This window comes from Montipora capricornis, chromosome 11, assembly GCF_036669925.1.
Source record: "Montipora capricornis isolate CH-2021 chromosome 11, ASM3666992v2, whole genome shotgun sequence".
NCBI lineage: Eukaryota > Metazoa > Cnidaria > Anthozoa > Scleractinia > Acroporidae > Montipora > Montipora capricornis.
Window position 1 is genome coordinate 12,203,178 of NC_090893.1, and position 16,166 is coordinate 12,219,343.

The 16,166-nt window shown below is 39.4% G+C and overlaps 1 protein-coding gene and 1 pseudogene across 1 annotated transcript in view; one reads left to right on the forward strand and one right to left on the reverse strand.

Annotated features, from left to right (window-relative positions):
• Positions 1-8,285, reverse strand: part of LOC138023950 (chitin deacetylase 7-like) — an 8,697-nt gene extending 412 nt beyond the window's left edge. Inside the window, exons 1-4 of the mRNA XM_068871032.1 lie at positions 7,948-8,285; positions 6,531-6,987; positions 1,106-1,324; positions 1-787 (exon numbers count right to left, since the gene is read on the reverse strand). The exon at positions 1-787 is cut by the window's left edge and continues 412 nt beyond it. Of these exons, the coding sequence (XP_068727133.1) occupies positions 522-787; positions 1,106-1,324; positions 6,531-6,987; positions 7,948-8,172 (1,167 nt within the window). The 5' untranslated portion in view covers positions 8,173-8,285 and the 3' untranslated portion in view covers positions 1-521. The remainder of the gene's footprint in view (positions 788-1,105; positions 1,325-6,530; positions 6,988-7,947) is intronic.
• A 5,674-nt stretch (positions 8,286-13,959) lies between these two features.
• On the forward strand, positions 13,960-15,830 carry LOC138023952 (retinol dehydrogenase 13 pseudogene; annotated as a pseudogene).
• The last annotated feature ends 336 nt before the right edge of the window (positions 15,831-16,166 follow it).

Sequence of the window (16,166 nt, forward strand, 5' to 3'; positions counted from 1 at the left end):
ATAAGATAAAAAAATTTTAAAGATTCATTGAGGCAAAGTGGAAGAAATGCTTTTAGCGTAAGATTCCTGCAAAACGTTTTGCCACTACATGTATCATGAAGCTATAGGCAGGAACCAAAGCCAAAGACTCACTATGTCAACAGCGGCCACAACTCAGCTGACGACTATGTCCACTTCCTGAGAAGGACTATGCTTGATCATGAAAGTCTTGGCGTTGACCGATCGCGAGGCTGACTCATACGTACTTGAGATGGTCAATTAACCCAGGCATGATTCTAAAAAATGAATCTTGTACATAATTTGAGGTAATAAATTGAAAGAGCACATAGTACAATCCCTCTTCCTATCAACTCAGTTGTCAAATTCAGTTTTACAACAAAGCACAATCAGGAAATAGTTTTGAAGATTCTTTCTCACACTAAGCTATTTCTGTTTCATGAAATAAAAAAAAAAATGAAATTGAAATGTGTGAAATAACTGATGAGGGGAAACGCAGACTGTCCTTAGATGTCAATACACGCTTAATTTCCATCCGGGTTTCCAACCCAAGGATAATGGGGAGGACATGGTTTAGTGCAAGTCCACAAGTAATGCGGATCATCAGGGAACCCGCAGACGTTTGGGACTTTACAAGCTGGAGGTGGAGACGGGGTGTCACATTTCCAGGGCGAGAAGTTTTCGATGTCATCTAAGCTGGTCGGTGTTTTGATCCACTCAATCGCGTGCCTTACGCCAACCATCCACACGTCCCCATAGGAAAGCTTCTCGAGAAGAAACTTTTTGACAGCTGCGAATATAATTACTTGTCGTTACTGACAAATTATGTTGATTTACGTATTTTAATTTCATTAATCAGTCGTTTGTACCGTTTGGCGCGATCGTTCAAACTTTGATGCTTTTGAAATCCACTACGTCACTAGACAAAAGCACCCCTTTTTACCGTACTAAATTGTTCCACTGCAAATGATAAATCAGCAAACATTATTTTCACTGATGTGCTGAACAGTTTTTGAGACCAAAAACCCAGAAAAACGTTTACGTTCATTTTGAACTGTGCGACATATTTGAGTGTGCATTCGAATCCTTTATTTAGGGTGCAACATACCTTTCAAAGTGAAGGAGTAGTCTTTGAACCAGGATGCGTGCATAAACATAGGAAATGGTGCCCTGTTGGATTTGTAATGCCTTTCAAAATTCGTGTTCAGCAAATTATACGCATCCTGTTCATCAGCTGGTGCAGTGCACTCGTCTATCATATTACAAGGGTATCCTTTAGAATCGATGTAATCGATCATGGGAACTTCCCATAAACCTGGAAAGGAATCTTGAAGCAAAGAAGAAAAATAAATGAAATACGATTAACGTAAGAAATTCTGTCTTGTTTATAGTCGCCCATGCGCATTATCAAATTGCTCAAGATGGACGTCCCCCCGCCGTGTTATGCTGGTTGGTCCCGAGTCTTGAGCTTATTTTCGCTGAGTGCATATTGGAGGGAGTGGACGGGCTCCGCTTCGTGTGGGGCAGCGACACCTTCAGAAAAAGGATAGCGAGAAAGCGATAAGAAGCTCGCCATGATCAGTTAGGTCCCTTCAAATATTCCCAAAGAAAGAGAATTTAGGAGTCCATAGATCCATGCAATTTTAACTCTTGGTCGAAACATGTCTTAAAAACAAATTTTGCCTTTGCCAACGTCATGCCTGAAACCCGAAATTCGAAGACATCTGTCGGCGCTGGAGCTGAAATGAATCCGCACGGAGAATTTGTGACGACCGCCATGTTGAGAGAGATGCTTCAAGTTCAGGAAAGAATGTTTAAATCCCTTTTACAGTCTCTCCTAGAAAATGTTAATTCTCGATTAGATGCAGTGATTGGAACTGTGGCTGAACTAAAGGCAGGTTTAAATATTTGTCAAGTAGATGCAAAAGATCTTAAGGAGAGTCTTGAATTCTCCCAAAGAGATATTGACGATCTGAAGCCATATGCAACCAAACTTGCGAACGTCGAGGCCGATATCGAAGACATTTATGACTCCATCGATTACCACATGGACAAACTAGAGTATTTAGAGAATCAAAGTCGAAGGAATAACATCCGAATTGATGGGATATTGGAGGCGGAGAACGAATCGTGGGACGTTACAGAGGAAAAAGTAAAAGAAGTCCTCAAAGATAAACTTAGTTTGGAATTCGAGCCGAGCATTGAACGTGCCCATCGTGTTGGTAAGATTGTTACTGGTACTAGGAGACGTCCTCGTACAATTGTTTGCCGGCTTCGAGACTGGAAGCAGAAGGAATTGATCATCAAAAGTTCGAGGAGAATTAAACCGGCTGGGATCTACATCAAGGAAGATCTTGCTCAGGAAACCCTTGAGAAGAGAGATGAACAGCGACCACAATGGGAGGAAGCCAAAAGAAAAGGGAAAATTGCGTACTTTGTCTTGGACAAATTAATTGTGAAAGATAAACCCTCTTACTTCAGATAAGTTTATTTACTGTTATTATTATTATTATTATATATATATATTTTTTTTTTCTTTGTTAATTTACACACGTAGCATGTTTGAAACTACATTTACGGATATACTCCCTTTTAATCACCTCGATGATTCTAGCTTTTCACTTGCTCTTTATGAACTTCAGAACGGTCCTGTTCACTTCAACTCCGAGAGGTTTTCTAGCCTTTATTACAATCCTATTCTCACGAACTTAAACGCTTCTCTGACTCAGACTGACAGTCTTGACCCTGACATTCATTTCAATGCAAGAGAGACACCTTGCGATTACTTTATAGAAAATCAATTTAACGAAATGCTTAAACGTGAACAATATTCAGATGCCGATTTTTCTCTACTCCATTTGAATATTCGTAGTCTCCAGCGTAATATAAATAACCTGACTAATTTATTATCATCTTTAGAGATTAATTTTTCTATCGTCGGTATTTCTGAGACCTGGCTGAGCGATTCTTTTCACTCGGTTGATATTGATGGCTTTAGGTTTGTCCACAAATATAGGCAAAGTAGACCTGGCGGCGGTGTAGGACTATATGTTTCTAATGATATTGAGTTTAAAGAGCGAGAAGATTTTTGTTTCAGTGATGTTGACATCGCTGAATCATTGTTTATTGAGGTGTTAAGACCAGGGGTTAAAAACATAATTGTTGGCATTGTTTACCGACCACCCAACCAAGGTGTTGACGAATTCTTGACCAAAATCAATGAATCGTTAGGCAAAATCTCTAGGGAAAATAAGATATGTTTTTTATTGGGCGATTTCAACATTAATTTAATGAACTACCAACACCATCATTCTACGGGCCAATTTCTTGATGAAATGTATTCTAATATGTTACTCCCTTTGATTACACGTCCCACACGTATCACCCCTCACACGGCTACTTTAATAGATAATATTTTTGTGAACAATTTCTTTGTTCGTTCGAGAAGTGGTTTATTGTTTACTGACATCTCAGATCATCTTCCTGTTTTTTCTATTCATTCGGACAACACTCTAGGACATCATTCTAGACAAGATCCCATTTTTGTCCGAGATAAGAACCCAATTAATCGGTCCAAGTTTGTTGAAAAACTTGAGGGTGTTGAGTGGTCTTCACTCGCAGGTTACAATGATCCACATACTGCATACACCAGTTTTCTTAATAAAATTACCAAAATATACAATGACTGTTTTCCTGTTAGGAAATTGATTCCGAAGAAGAGATCTATTAAAAAACCGTGGTTGACTAAAGCTCTTCTCAAGTCGATTAAAAGGAAAAACAAACTTTATAAACAATTCCTTCATAAACCGACACAGAATAACAATCTACTCTATAAGTCTTTCAAAAACAAATTAAATCACATTTTGAGATCGGCTAGACGATTATATTATGAGAAGAAATTAGAATATGCGAAAGCAAATACCCATGCTACTTGGAAAATTCTTAATGACATCTTGAATCGGAAGAAATCAAAGCCTAAAGTAAACTCAATATTCACATCTGATGGTCAAGAAATATCTGATCCAGTTATCATCGCGAATAAATTTTGTAAGTATTTCTCCAGTATTGGTCCTAACCTTGCAAAAGAAATACAATCTCATCCTTTTTCTCATAAAGACTTTCTTTCAGGATCTTTTGCAGAATCTATCTTTTTCAATCCGGCAACAAAAGAAGAAATTATTGTTATTGCTCAATCATTTGCATCCAACAAAGCTGCGGGTTATGATAACATTCCAATGTCCCTCATAAAGGAATCTATCCAATTAATCTCTGAACCTTTGGCTCACATTATTAACTTGTCAATTGCTCATGGCATTGTACCAGATCAAATGAAGATAGCACGGGTAATACCTTTATTCAAAGCTGATGACCAGTCGTTGTTCACTAACTATAGACCTGTTTCAGTTCTACCTAGTTTTTCCAAATTTCTTGAGAGAATAATTTATAACCGTTTAAATGATTATCTAACTAATTTAAATGTCCTTTGTGATGAGCAATATGGCTTTAGGAAAAATCACTCCCCTACACTTGCCTTGATTGATTTGTATGATAAGATTTCCTCTGCTTTAGATCGTGGTGATATAGCTGTTGGTATTTTCCTTGATCTCTCAAAAGCATTCGATACAGTTAATCATAATATTTTATTTGACAAACTTGAACACTATGGTATACGTGGACTGGCCTTAAAATGGGTAAAAAGCTATTTTTCTAACAGATTACAATTTGTAGATTTCAACGGTCATGTTTCTTCTCGCTTTAATATATCCTGTGGGGTTCCTCAGGGCTCTATTCTAGGGCCTTTATTTTTTCTTCTTTACATTAATGATATAGTCAATGCATCTACGGCACTACAACTGATTTTATTCGCGGACGATACCAACGTTTTTCTGTCTGGTAAAGATCCTGATTATTTGGTTAATCAGCTGAATATCGAGTTAAATAAGTTGTCAGTATGGTTTAGGGTTAATAAGCTTTCACTGAATCTTAAAAAGACCAAGTTCATAGTGTTCAAACCAAACCAAAAACGTAGAAGTTATAATTTTCAAATTTTGATAAATAAACAACAAATTGATCAAGTTAAAGAAACAGTTTTCTTGGGTGTGATCATCGATGAAAACGTAACCTGGAAGTCTGAGATCTCTCATGTGGCTAACAAAGTGTCGAAATCAATTGGAATGATACAGAAATCAAGTTTTTATTTATCTTCATACTCTTTACGTGTATTGTACTTTTCACTTGTTTATCCTTACTTCTTTTACAGTAATATAGTTTGGGCGTCCACCTATAAAACTAACCTTGTTCGTCTGGTAAAATTGCAGAAAAGAGTGGTGAGAATCATAGATAAATCTCATTTTAATGCTCATTCTGACCCTATATTTAAGAAACTTGGAATCCTAAAATTCCATGATCTTAACCTGTTACAACTTGGTCAATTCATGTTCTCCTATCAAATTCGAACTCTTCCTCCCAAGTTAGCTAGCAAATTCACTCTAAACAGTCAAATTCACACATATTATTCGAGAAACTCTCATGCATTTCGTCTGCCTTTCTGTCGGACTAACATTAAACAATTTTCTGTTTTCTATCAGGGACCTAAATTTTACAATTCTCTTGACATTGATATAATGAATTCTTCCTCAACAGCTTCCTTCAAGAAAGCACTTAAGTCATTCTTTTTTAACAACTATTCTGAAAATTAAGTATTTTGTTCTTCCTGTGTCAAATTGTTTTCACCCTGTAATTTTACTTTCACAACTGTTTACATATTTCAACACCTTAATTAAATGACTAAGTGTTTGTAATTGTATGCTTCATTACCAACTTGTAAGTTTAAACCGTTTTTAATTTCCGTTCATTACTTTATATTTCAACACGTTAAATAACTAAATGTTTGTAACAATTGTATTCTCCGTTGCCAACTTGCATGTCAACAATAGATAGATGCTTTTACTTGGGGAGGCCTAATTTACATAAGCTTAGTAGTTTCTTTTAGGCCTCCTCGCCACCAATGTAATTCAATAATTTTTCTTTCCATCTTCTCTTTTTTGATTGTTCATATTTGTATTTTAATTTCTTCTTTCTGTGGCAAAAAATAAATAAATAAATAAAAAATAAATAAAAATAGGACACTTCTACGAAAAGGTTAGGTAAACCCTAAAGGTTAACCCTAAAGCCTCAGACAATTGTCACATCCCTGTTACACACCCACCACCGCATGCACCTAAAATAATTTCCATTGCCCTCTCAAGGGCGGATCCAGGATTTCACTTAGGAGGGGGTGCAGTGGCCTAGCTGCTAGCTGATTGGTGATTTTCTTTGGCAGAATACTAGTTACATTGGAAAGCCGCAGGTCATCGCGGGGAAGGGGGGGGGGGGTGCGCACCCCTTACACCTACCCCTTAGATCTGCCCCTGCTTCAACATTGTTAAGGAGAAGCAGGTCCAATAATTTGCTTTCAAAGTAGCTTCTTATTCAGTGTACTACTATTCGTGCAAAATCCAGAAATCCATGAGGAGATAGGTATACTGACTTACTGGTTGGACAAGGTGGAATGACACATTCTTGTTTTGAGCGATATTCTAGAGTATATGGCCACATGGGCGGATCAATGAAGTCCCAAGTCGGCATAGATGAATCGTACAAAAACTTGTTATCGTATAGAACTTGATACATTGTGTTTCCTCCAATTTGCAAAAAAGGAGCCCGAAACCCTACGACATCGTTTTCATTGACCTGACCCCACTTGCGCAAGATTTCTTTTTGTCCCGCTATTTCGTCCGTTAGCTCACTGTAGTTCGCATTTTTCCACCAAGTAGAGGGGCTCCTATGCGAGATTGAGTGGTCGGCAATGTCATGTCTTTTGTGGTATAGGGCCTGTGCCATTTCATACTGTGTATACTCGTGAGATACGAAAAAGGTGGCGGTGGCACTGCAGTTGTTTGGATTTTTAAGCATTCCGTCCGAGAATAGCTCATTGTAATAGCCATCAACCTGGAGATTAACAAGCCAATAGGGTTATGTTACAGTTGGTGTCGAACGGTTTTTGCAATTGCTTTGGTTTTGCATGACTACGTATAATGACTGGCTTAAGGTTAAAATCGCGTGCCACTTTCCCAGACAATCTCAACTGAGTTAAAAAGGAAACTAATTGTGTCTCAAACTACTCGGAACTCGTTTTAAGGCAATTTTGGCGGTCATTAATGTTAGGGTCGAAAGGCGTCTACAAAAATAGTCACACGCTAACAACTACTGTGCAAATTTCGGAACCCAGAGACCGCCATTCATTACTTGTCAGGCAGTTGCAGCCTTTTGCCCAACCTCAGGGATTTACAACGAAAGTGGTTCACCGTTGCCAATGATTACAGGCATAGGGACTCCCAGCTTATTTGGGCAAAGAACTTTATCCTTGATTCTCAACGGAACGGAATGCTGAGAAAATCAGAAAACTCGACTCTGCTCGGAAGAAACGGCCGTGTTGACCTCTCCGGCACGTCAAGACACATGTGACACCGGCCAATAAAATGTCATGATTTGGGTTTTTATTTTCTGCAAAACGACCAAATTCAGGGCCAGCATCAGGGAGATAATCAGTGAAATCTTTTTTAAGCGATTATTTACAACAAAGTGACAGTAATGTGGTTTCAGTCACTCACGAAATGTTCGCAACTACTGCATGTCACTCAAAGTAACTGTGGCACGGAGGCACGCTGAGAGTAATTGTCAATCCAAATGCTGACCAATTATATTATCACCATAATCAGTTTAAAAATTCCTTACAGTCTCCAAGCTTCAAGCTGCATTGGAAATTGATAAAACCTTTAATCATTTCTTGTTGAGACACCAGCAGATTTTGAATGTCACGTCTTCAGGCGTTTTTAAAAGTGCTGGAAGCACAAGAAGTCGAGATTTTCAAGGTGAACAATCGTGACGAAAACAGATCATTAAACATACCTGATTATTTATAGCAGCGTCGAAGGAGAGCATAATTATCTGTGGCACCTTATCCTTCGGAAGGTTTCCTGGGATATCTGTGCCACTGCACCAGCAGCTCGGAAGCTTGCAGATGGCGGGTGAACACGGCTGAGCTGGTCCAAGATATTGATGCCTCAATATAGCTCCTTCAGTGTTGACAACAAGACTTGAACAAAGTACAAACAAAGTCAGTGGTAGCTGCATGACAAATTGTCAGTTCAATGATTCTCTCCAATCTATCTTCTGAGCAGTTCGCGTTAGACAAAACAAGGACTGAAATTCTGCGAGATTTTATTGCACGCCCCCCACTCACATGACTTCAATTTGAATTTCCGGTGGGTCACATGGTAATTATCCCCTAACACTCCACATAGGCTGAGTGACTTGTCGCTAAGACATCTCTGACAGCCTTGAAAAAAAAAAAACCAACGAAATAATTCGAATACCTGAGTTTTACGGACATATGGGGATAGGTTTAGATCTGAACGTAGAGATTCTCGAAAAGATTTTGTTGTGTTTCCTTCTACAGAAGTTAAAGGGAAAAAATAGAAACAATGATTTACAGGTGGTGTGAGTCGAAAGACGCCATGACTATTCTACGATTTACATTCGAGGCAAATAGCGCGGGTTTTCTCATGATTGCGATAACACCACTAGGAAGCGTCTTATCTGCATGTAATGTCTAATTTTGGCTTTCTCTGCCCTTACCTCAGATTGGCCTCGATAAATTTTTTCTGTTATTGTAAACGCCTTATGAAAATGTCCCGTTAGATTATTAACCTCTTACTAACCGAGCGCGAGGGGCGTACTGGGGCATATCGGCCCGCGGTCGTGGCAGTATGGACCGAGCGCAGCGAGGTCCGTACAAAAACGACCGAGGGCCAATATTCCCCAGTACGGCTCGAGCTACAGTCTGTGACAAAATTCGTTGGAACAGTCCACGACTATACAGATCTGAAGCTTTTGCCGCTCACTCTCCCCTCACAATGTTGTTTTAACCTCAGTTTCTGAGCCCAATTGTCCAAACAACATTGTAGGAGGGCAAAGTATTGTAAAGTGTTTCAACAATTTTGTCCGGGACTGTAGCTCGGTTAGTAAGTGGTTTATTATATGGCTTTTTAATTACCTTTTGCTATTTGCAAGCCCGTAATCGGCCCGTGGGCATTACGGGAGAATAATGCCCTACAATTCAGTCAAATTAGCCAATCAGAGCGCGCTTTATATCGGCTACAAACACAAGCTATATAATAATGGAACTTAATTAACGACTCTTTGTCAAATGGCGAGGGGGTTGTCCAGGGATAGAGATAACCGAGTGATTTTAGATCGTTTTACCTTTTTCTGACCCTAACCTTAAGTGTTAAGTGTTTTGTACACGCATTGACTTTTGTATTATGTTATTTAAGCCGTCCCATCAAAAGTCTAAAAAACAAACTGCGTCATTTCCTCAGGTTCATATCTATCTGTCTTCGGCAAGTTAAAGAAGAGTGATGCCTCCAATAAAGCGATAAATAAATCGGTATTTAGCATAACCCTAACCCTAACCCTAACCCTAACCTTAATATTCTTTCTCAGAAACGGAGCGCATCTAAAACCATTAACTCGGTGAGATAAATTGACCAATCAGAACAAAGCGTGTAAATGTACGTAATAATGCGAATGCTTTTTTTAGAGTGGAAGTGCACTTTGCTATCAAGCTACAGTAGTTCACAGGCACCCCACTTTTAATAATATGAAAGAAATAATTCAAACTTGAACCCCAATTGGCAAGAGGCGACCAGTTGGCTATTTACAAAGCGTAAGGGGTGTAATGGGCCTTTTGCAACTGGCGGTCCCCTAGCACAAAAACTGGCCATACTGGTGAGCAAATTGCGCTCTGGGACATCTAAAACAAAGAAAATTTCAATTCAGTTGCTTTGTTTTAAATGTCCCATTACCCAATTTGCTCACCAGTATGGCACGGTCCTACCAGTTTCCGATGAGCAAATGGTTTGCTGAGAAGTTCTTAGAAGTCCTTAGAAGGCCACTTTCAGCCAGCAATTTCTGAAATGAAGATATCATTGCCTAAAATTTCGGACACTTAAATTTTCAGCTAAGATTTCCGAACAGATCAAAGTCTTCTAGGTGATAAGAATATCTATTTAGACAGTCTTTATACATTACATGCAAGGAGGCTAGAAATGTCTCTCAAAGGCTTTGGCTTAATATGCTCGTTGGGTGCCCGTGGCTGATCACCGTTTAATCTCGATCAGATTCTCATTGTGTTTAACACAATTTAAAATATACGAAGTTGTTGTCCTTCTGAAAAAGCTAAACAAAGCCATTGTGCTTGTTAAACTACTGTTAAACGAAGCCGTTGTACTCATTAAAACAAACTCGCCCGTTGAGGCGAAACAAACTGCAGTTGCCTCATGCTGTTGAGGTAACAACCAACAAAATAACAAACAACGCTAATGATTTAGTTCTAACAATCATGGGAGTTCAGTAACGATCGAACAATACCGTGTTCGTATTGGTATCCACAACAATTTTGTAAAAACAAAAGCTGCTGTAAAGTTTGACGGTCTTATCTGGAATACAGGGCCGATGATAGTTTTACTTACTCGAGCTGTATACTTATTGGGCTGTATTGTATACGTGGCTTTGTTGTTAAGAATGGCTAATGATGTTGGGGAGAATCCTGGACCCACTTTGTTCGGTATAGTTGATCCAACAAAAGTGCAGAGTTTAGTCAAGCTAATGCAAGATACTTTTCAATGGAGCGTAAGTATGCTGGTAAACAATGTGTGGCTGTGTCCTTGACTGCAATTGTACACCGGCAGCACTTTTCCACGGGTGACGGTTGGCGGGTTGGCGGGCGACACCACTGACATCCCTCCATGGGTCTCTTTGCATGGGCTATTTTTATACTTAAGCTCCTGACAGTTGTTTTCTCGTTTGGTTTTCCCACGAAAGGTACTGAATTACATAGTTCATTCTTTGCATTCTCTTGGTCATTTGGGATCTGAAATCAGGCAGCTATAACGAGATCGTTGAAATGAGTGAGGTCTATGAAAAATTCTATTTCAATCTTTTAGCAGTAACAGTTAATTCAAGTAAGAGTAGAAAAATTATCCGTTTTTGACATATTTTCAGCGGCTTAACTATTTCCAAACATTTCTGCTCTTTCTTTGGGTGTCAGTGCTATAAAATCTCAATAACTCTCTGTCAAATCGGCGAACTTCAAGTTGCTGCGGATTATACAGAAAAAAAAAACATATCTTGCCCAAAGGTTTCCAAAATTCGAAAATTACCACTCCTCCCCACAACTTCTATTTTGGTCGTACGTGGCGCTACTCAGTGCAGCGAACAGACCCATGAACATGATATATGGAGCAATTTAACTTGTCTTGGGACTTACAATGTTCCCAAGAGAAAACAAAAACAATGCTTATACTCAAAATTTGGGTGGACATACAAAGAATATTATGGTGCTATCCCCTTTGGCCAATTCTCTCCTCCTCATGAAAACCCCTTTGTCACTAATCTAGTGAAGACTATTCACCCCAGGTGAGGGGAAGACAAAGGAAAGACTAAGATAATTTAATGCAATGAATAGAATATTGAACGTCGGATTTTGAATTCTTTTGTTCATTTAAAGGGCCACCGACAACCACAAGTCTTTGCGGGCGTGCAAGCTATCGGCGCCATTTTCTGTAATACAGAAACAAGTATTTCTTGAAAAGTCAAATTCCATCGCCTCACATCGTCGTGTTTTGGATGCCCAGTAGCTTCAAACTTTGTTAATATTTTCCTTAATGTTTAAATATTGTATTTTTGGCGTTACTTGAGTGTTGTGTTCGTGTTAAAAGCGAAATGAAAACTGTGAAGAAAAGTAGTCCGCCGAGGAAGGAAAAGCGCCATGTTATTTGGCTCACTACTTCAACCTTATAAGATTATGGAACGAAAGGAGGAAGGCGTTTGGATTAAAAAACAAATCGAACAGCGAATTCGCAGAAGTTCTTCTTCACGGGATGATGTTGAAAACCATGAGTTCAGACGATTGCCCGGATGATAACAACAACAAAGGCGCGCAAAGGACACTGGTTGTCGGTGGCCCTTTAACATTTCAACATTGTGGGTGAGACGTGTACAAAACAGACTGCACACATACTTTAAATTTTACAAAGATACTGAAAGGTCATGTGGATTACATATTGTATAATGTAAGTATTATTGTAACCAATTAACATTATCTTCTTACCCAGGCTCGTTTGCTGAATTCTCCGACCGCGGGAGTCGTATCCAACAATGTCACAAAGATAATACAATTTTACTTTTATTCACAATCTCACATCAAGGAGTATCTAAAAACCTTAAGAAAAGATATCACCGTGATATGTGATTACAATAGCATCATTTCCTGGTGTCAATTACTGCCCTAATCATCGTTAATCAAACTGTTGGGTAAGCCAGTTCAAGACGGACTCTTTTCCCTGTTGCTTAGCGGCTGAGAAATGAGTTAGGGTACAAAGTACGTTGCCTTAATATGTATACAAAGTAGACGCATGTACGCAAGTGTGTGCCTATTTTTCCTATTGCTAGCGCCAGACTTCGGATATTCAAGTGGCTTGTGGTTCATCATTGCTTAATGAATACTTTCTGAAAATACGATTTAATGCCACAAAAAGTAAAATACGATGCTTTTATATACAAATACCTCGAACGTTTGCGAACGAAGACATTATTTGATGCACGGTTTCCCGCGAAAAGCGCTGCGATAGTCTACATATGCTGCCAATCAAAATGAACTTCTACTTCCGGCGAAAACGTATTTATCAATATCTCCAGAAATATTTGATCTTTTTACATACCTTTTTTGCGATCGACGGGTGTGACCTTAACCTTTACTTGAAGTAAAAAAAAAACCGGAAAATTTTCTCCCTTGAAAAAGTGCCTCTTTATACTACCGTACTTATCTTTCCCTTGACAAATGCAAATATCAACTGTAGTCAAATCAAATCGTTCAATTTTTGGTTGTACTCTCGTACCCCAGTATTACATTTGCAGTCGTTCTGCTGATGGTGCTTTTACTGTTGTCCGTTTTTCCACAATACGTAAACATTTAATAACACCCTCTGCAACTTATTCGTCTGTTCGACAGATCATACTGTTCACTGACTTCCAACTGGTCGGAACTATGAAAATGAAAGAAGAGGTTTGAGCTGATACAACAGCCGTAATATCAATAACAACTACAGCCGTGGACGAAATTGTTGAAACACTTTGCAATAATTCGCCCTCCCACAATGTTGTTTCCCAAATAGGCTCAGTCTGAGAAACTCGCGTGTAAGCAACATTGTTAGGGGAGAGCGAGCCGCGAAAGGTTCAGGTCTGTATATTCGTGTACTGTTCCAAGGAATTTTGTGACAGACTCTAAAACTTTTATTTACAACCGCTGCTTGTTGCTTGCTTTGATCAGTGCATCCCACGTGAACGTTTAATTGGCGTCTTGTTTCCGGCTAAAAACACATATCGATAAAATAACAAGCTTGAATCCAAATTGCAAATATGGCGTCTATCAGGAGAAGTACGCATGTACTACCCGTTCCAGCCCACCGGGAGGCCGATTTCCCACCGGAACGAGTGGTCGTTCCTCGTTTACATGATACAGTTGCGAGATTTCGCAATAAACCGGATGGATAACAGGATTATAATAATCATAATAAACAGGATGGATAACAGGATCAATAAACAGGATGAATAACATACTAACTTTTAATTTATATCTACAATAGACCATATTCGTATTCTTAGTATTGGACTGGAACTAGCTTGCAATATGGAGGCTAATGCGGGGAAATCTTTTCAAATGCATATTCCCCCGCATTAGCCTCCATTGCAAGCTAGTTCCAGTCCAATACTAGGATTTGGATACTCGTTACATATGTTTTTGTTATTTGTACCGGGGAGCCTGAGGCCGAGCCATCGCTGCATGACACAGCAAACACTGAAACAGTAGTGGGTATGGCTGCTCAAGTTGCGATCGGTGCCGCTGCAATTGTAGCACTGTATGCCGGTAAAAGGTACTTCCAAGGACCAAGATGCCAGAGCCAAAAAAGCCTCAAAGGTAAAACGGTTGTCATCACCGGGCAAACACAGGCATCGGCAAAGAAACGGCATTGGATTTAGCTGCACGCGGAGCGAGGGTAATCATTGGTTGTAGAAACCTCGAAAAGGGCAAAGAAGCACTGAAAGAAATTCAGGATCGCAGTGGAAACAGAAACGTTTTTCTTGAAAAGCTAGACTTGGCCTCTTTGGAATCGGTCCGTACGTTTGCGAGCAAGATTCTGGAGAGCGAACCTCGCCTTGACATCTTGATAAACAACGCTGGAGTTATGGCTTGTCCGTACCAGAAGACAGAGGATGGATTTGAAATGCAGTTTGGTGTGAATCATCTCGGCCATTTCCTCCTCACCTCGTTACTCCTTGAGCGGTTGAAGCATTCGCAGCCGAGTCGAATAATTAACGTGTCTTCTTCAGCTCACAGAATGGGAACTGGAAAGATAAAATTCGATGATATCCATCACGAGAAGAGTTACAGCAGCTGGGGCGCGTATTTTGATAGCAAACTGGCAAACGTACTATTTACTCGGGAACTTAGCAAACGCCTTGAAGGCACTCATGTCACTGCAAATTCTCTGCACCCAGGGGCCGTCACCACAGAGTTACAACGACATTCCATATTATCCAGTGCTCTCTTCTATCCTTTGCGCTGGTATGTGTTTAAGACGTCAGAGCAAGGTGCCCAGACAACTATTTACTGTGCTGTCTCTGAGGAGATGGAAGGCGTCAGTGGCAAGTACTTAAGGGATTGTCACATTGTTGAAGAATCGAAGGGAGCACAAGATGATGCTGCTGCAAAGAAGCTGTGGGAGGTTAGCCTGAAGCTGGTTGGATTGGAAAAGTGAACCTTTGACACTAGTGTCACGAACTAATGACTTTCATCGTTATCCTTGTTTGTAACTATCTATCGTAAAGAAAGACAGAAAGTAAGTTTTAATTTATCACCACTGCAATCACTAGCTGGTTATTGTTTAGTGAAAGGATTTAGTGTCTAATTTACACATTTACATTGACAGCAACCTATCCTGACGTGACCAATGGACCATGTTCGTGACAAAGTCAGTAAGAGTATACGTTACGTGTATGACTAATGTAAAGCACTGAGATAGTACGTGCACTGTGATTGGCTAAATTAGCAGGCCATATTCTACAGTACGGCTCACAAAATTTGAAATTTTGATAAAGCATTTTCTGGCAAGTTTTTCATGTCATTTCTGTTGCATAAACTTGTAAAACTGTTTGAATCTTGCAAGCAACTATGTAAAACAGCCAGGATTTTGTTTTATTTCGGGTTTTGACATGGCAATCTTTGTGGCAATTGAACGTTCTGCTTGACTTCAACCACTGGTAGTTTCCTTTCCCGCATGGCTGATTACCACAGGGATATAACAAACATCTTACTCACCTTGATTTCTCCGTCTATATGGTAACATTGTGGATCCTCGTTTTTTCCCTTTGATTTATGGCCTGCTTGCTCTGCACTTGGGCCATAAATCAACTGAAGAAAACAGTATTACGATGATAATCCACAATCACTACTTATTCAACTACAAAACAAAGCAGTTAGTCTAGTGATTGGTGTTCCTTTACAAAATTATATCACCCTTCATCATGTATATCTAGGTTTATTCCATGAAAGTTACAGTTTGTGTTGCAAACAAGTTGACAACGAGACATAGTTTGATGCTACTCTGGTCTGAACAAATTTGAATGTACATGTAGCTTAGACCGTTATGATTAAAAGACCCATTGTTTGACATTCCTGTCTAGTGTTCTCATGGAGGGTGATCCAGTATTAATAATTATCACATGAGTCCTTTTATATGCTACCAATTTGCTAAAAAGGAAAGTGATGCAACAATTAATAGTAATTTAGCACCCTTTTATTTTAAGAAGGTGCACATGGGTGTCAGGTAACAGGCTGCCATCATCACAGTTCAAAGGAGCATGAGAGGCATTGATGTGCCAGGCTTCCAAACAATGGCGTTGGTAGTGATAATTGTAGAATAACCCAACACGTTTGTTTGGTGACTTAGGTACACCGTTGTTTGGAAGATTGGCACAAGAATGCTGCCTGTTTTTTCTTTGAACCG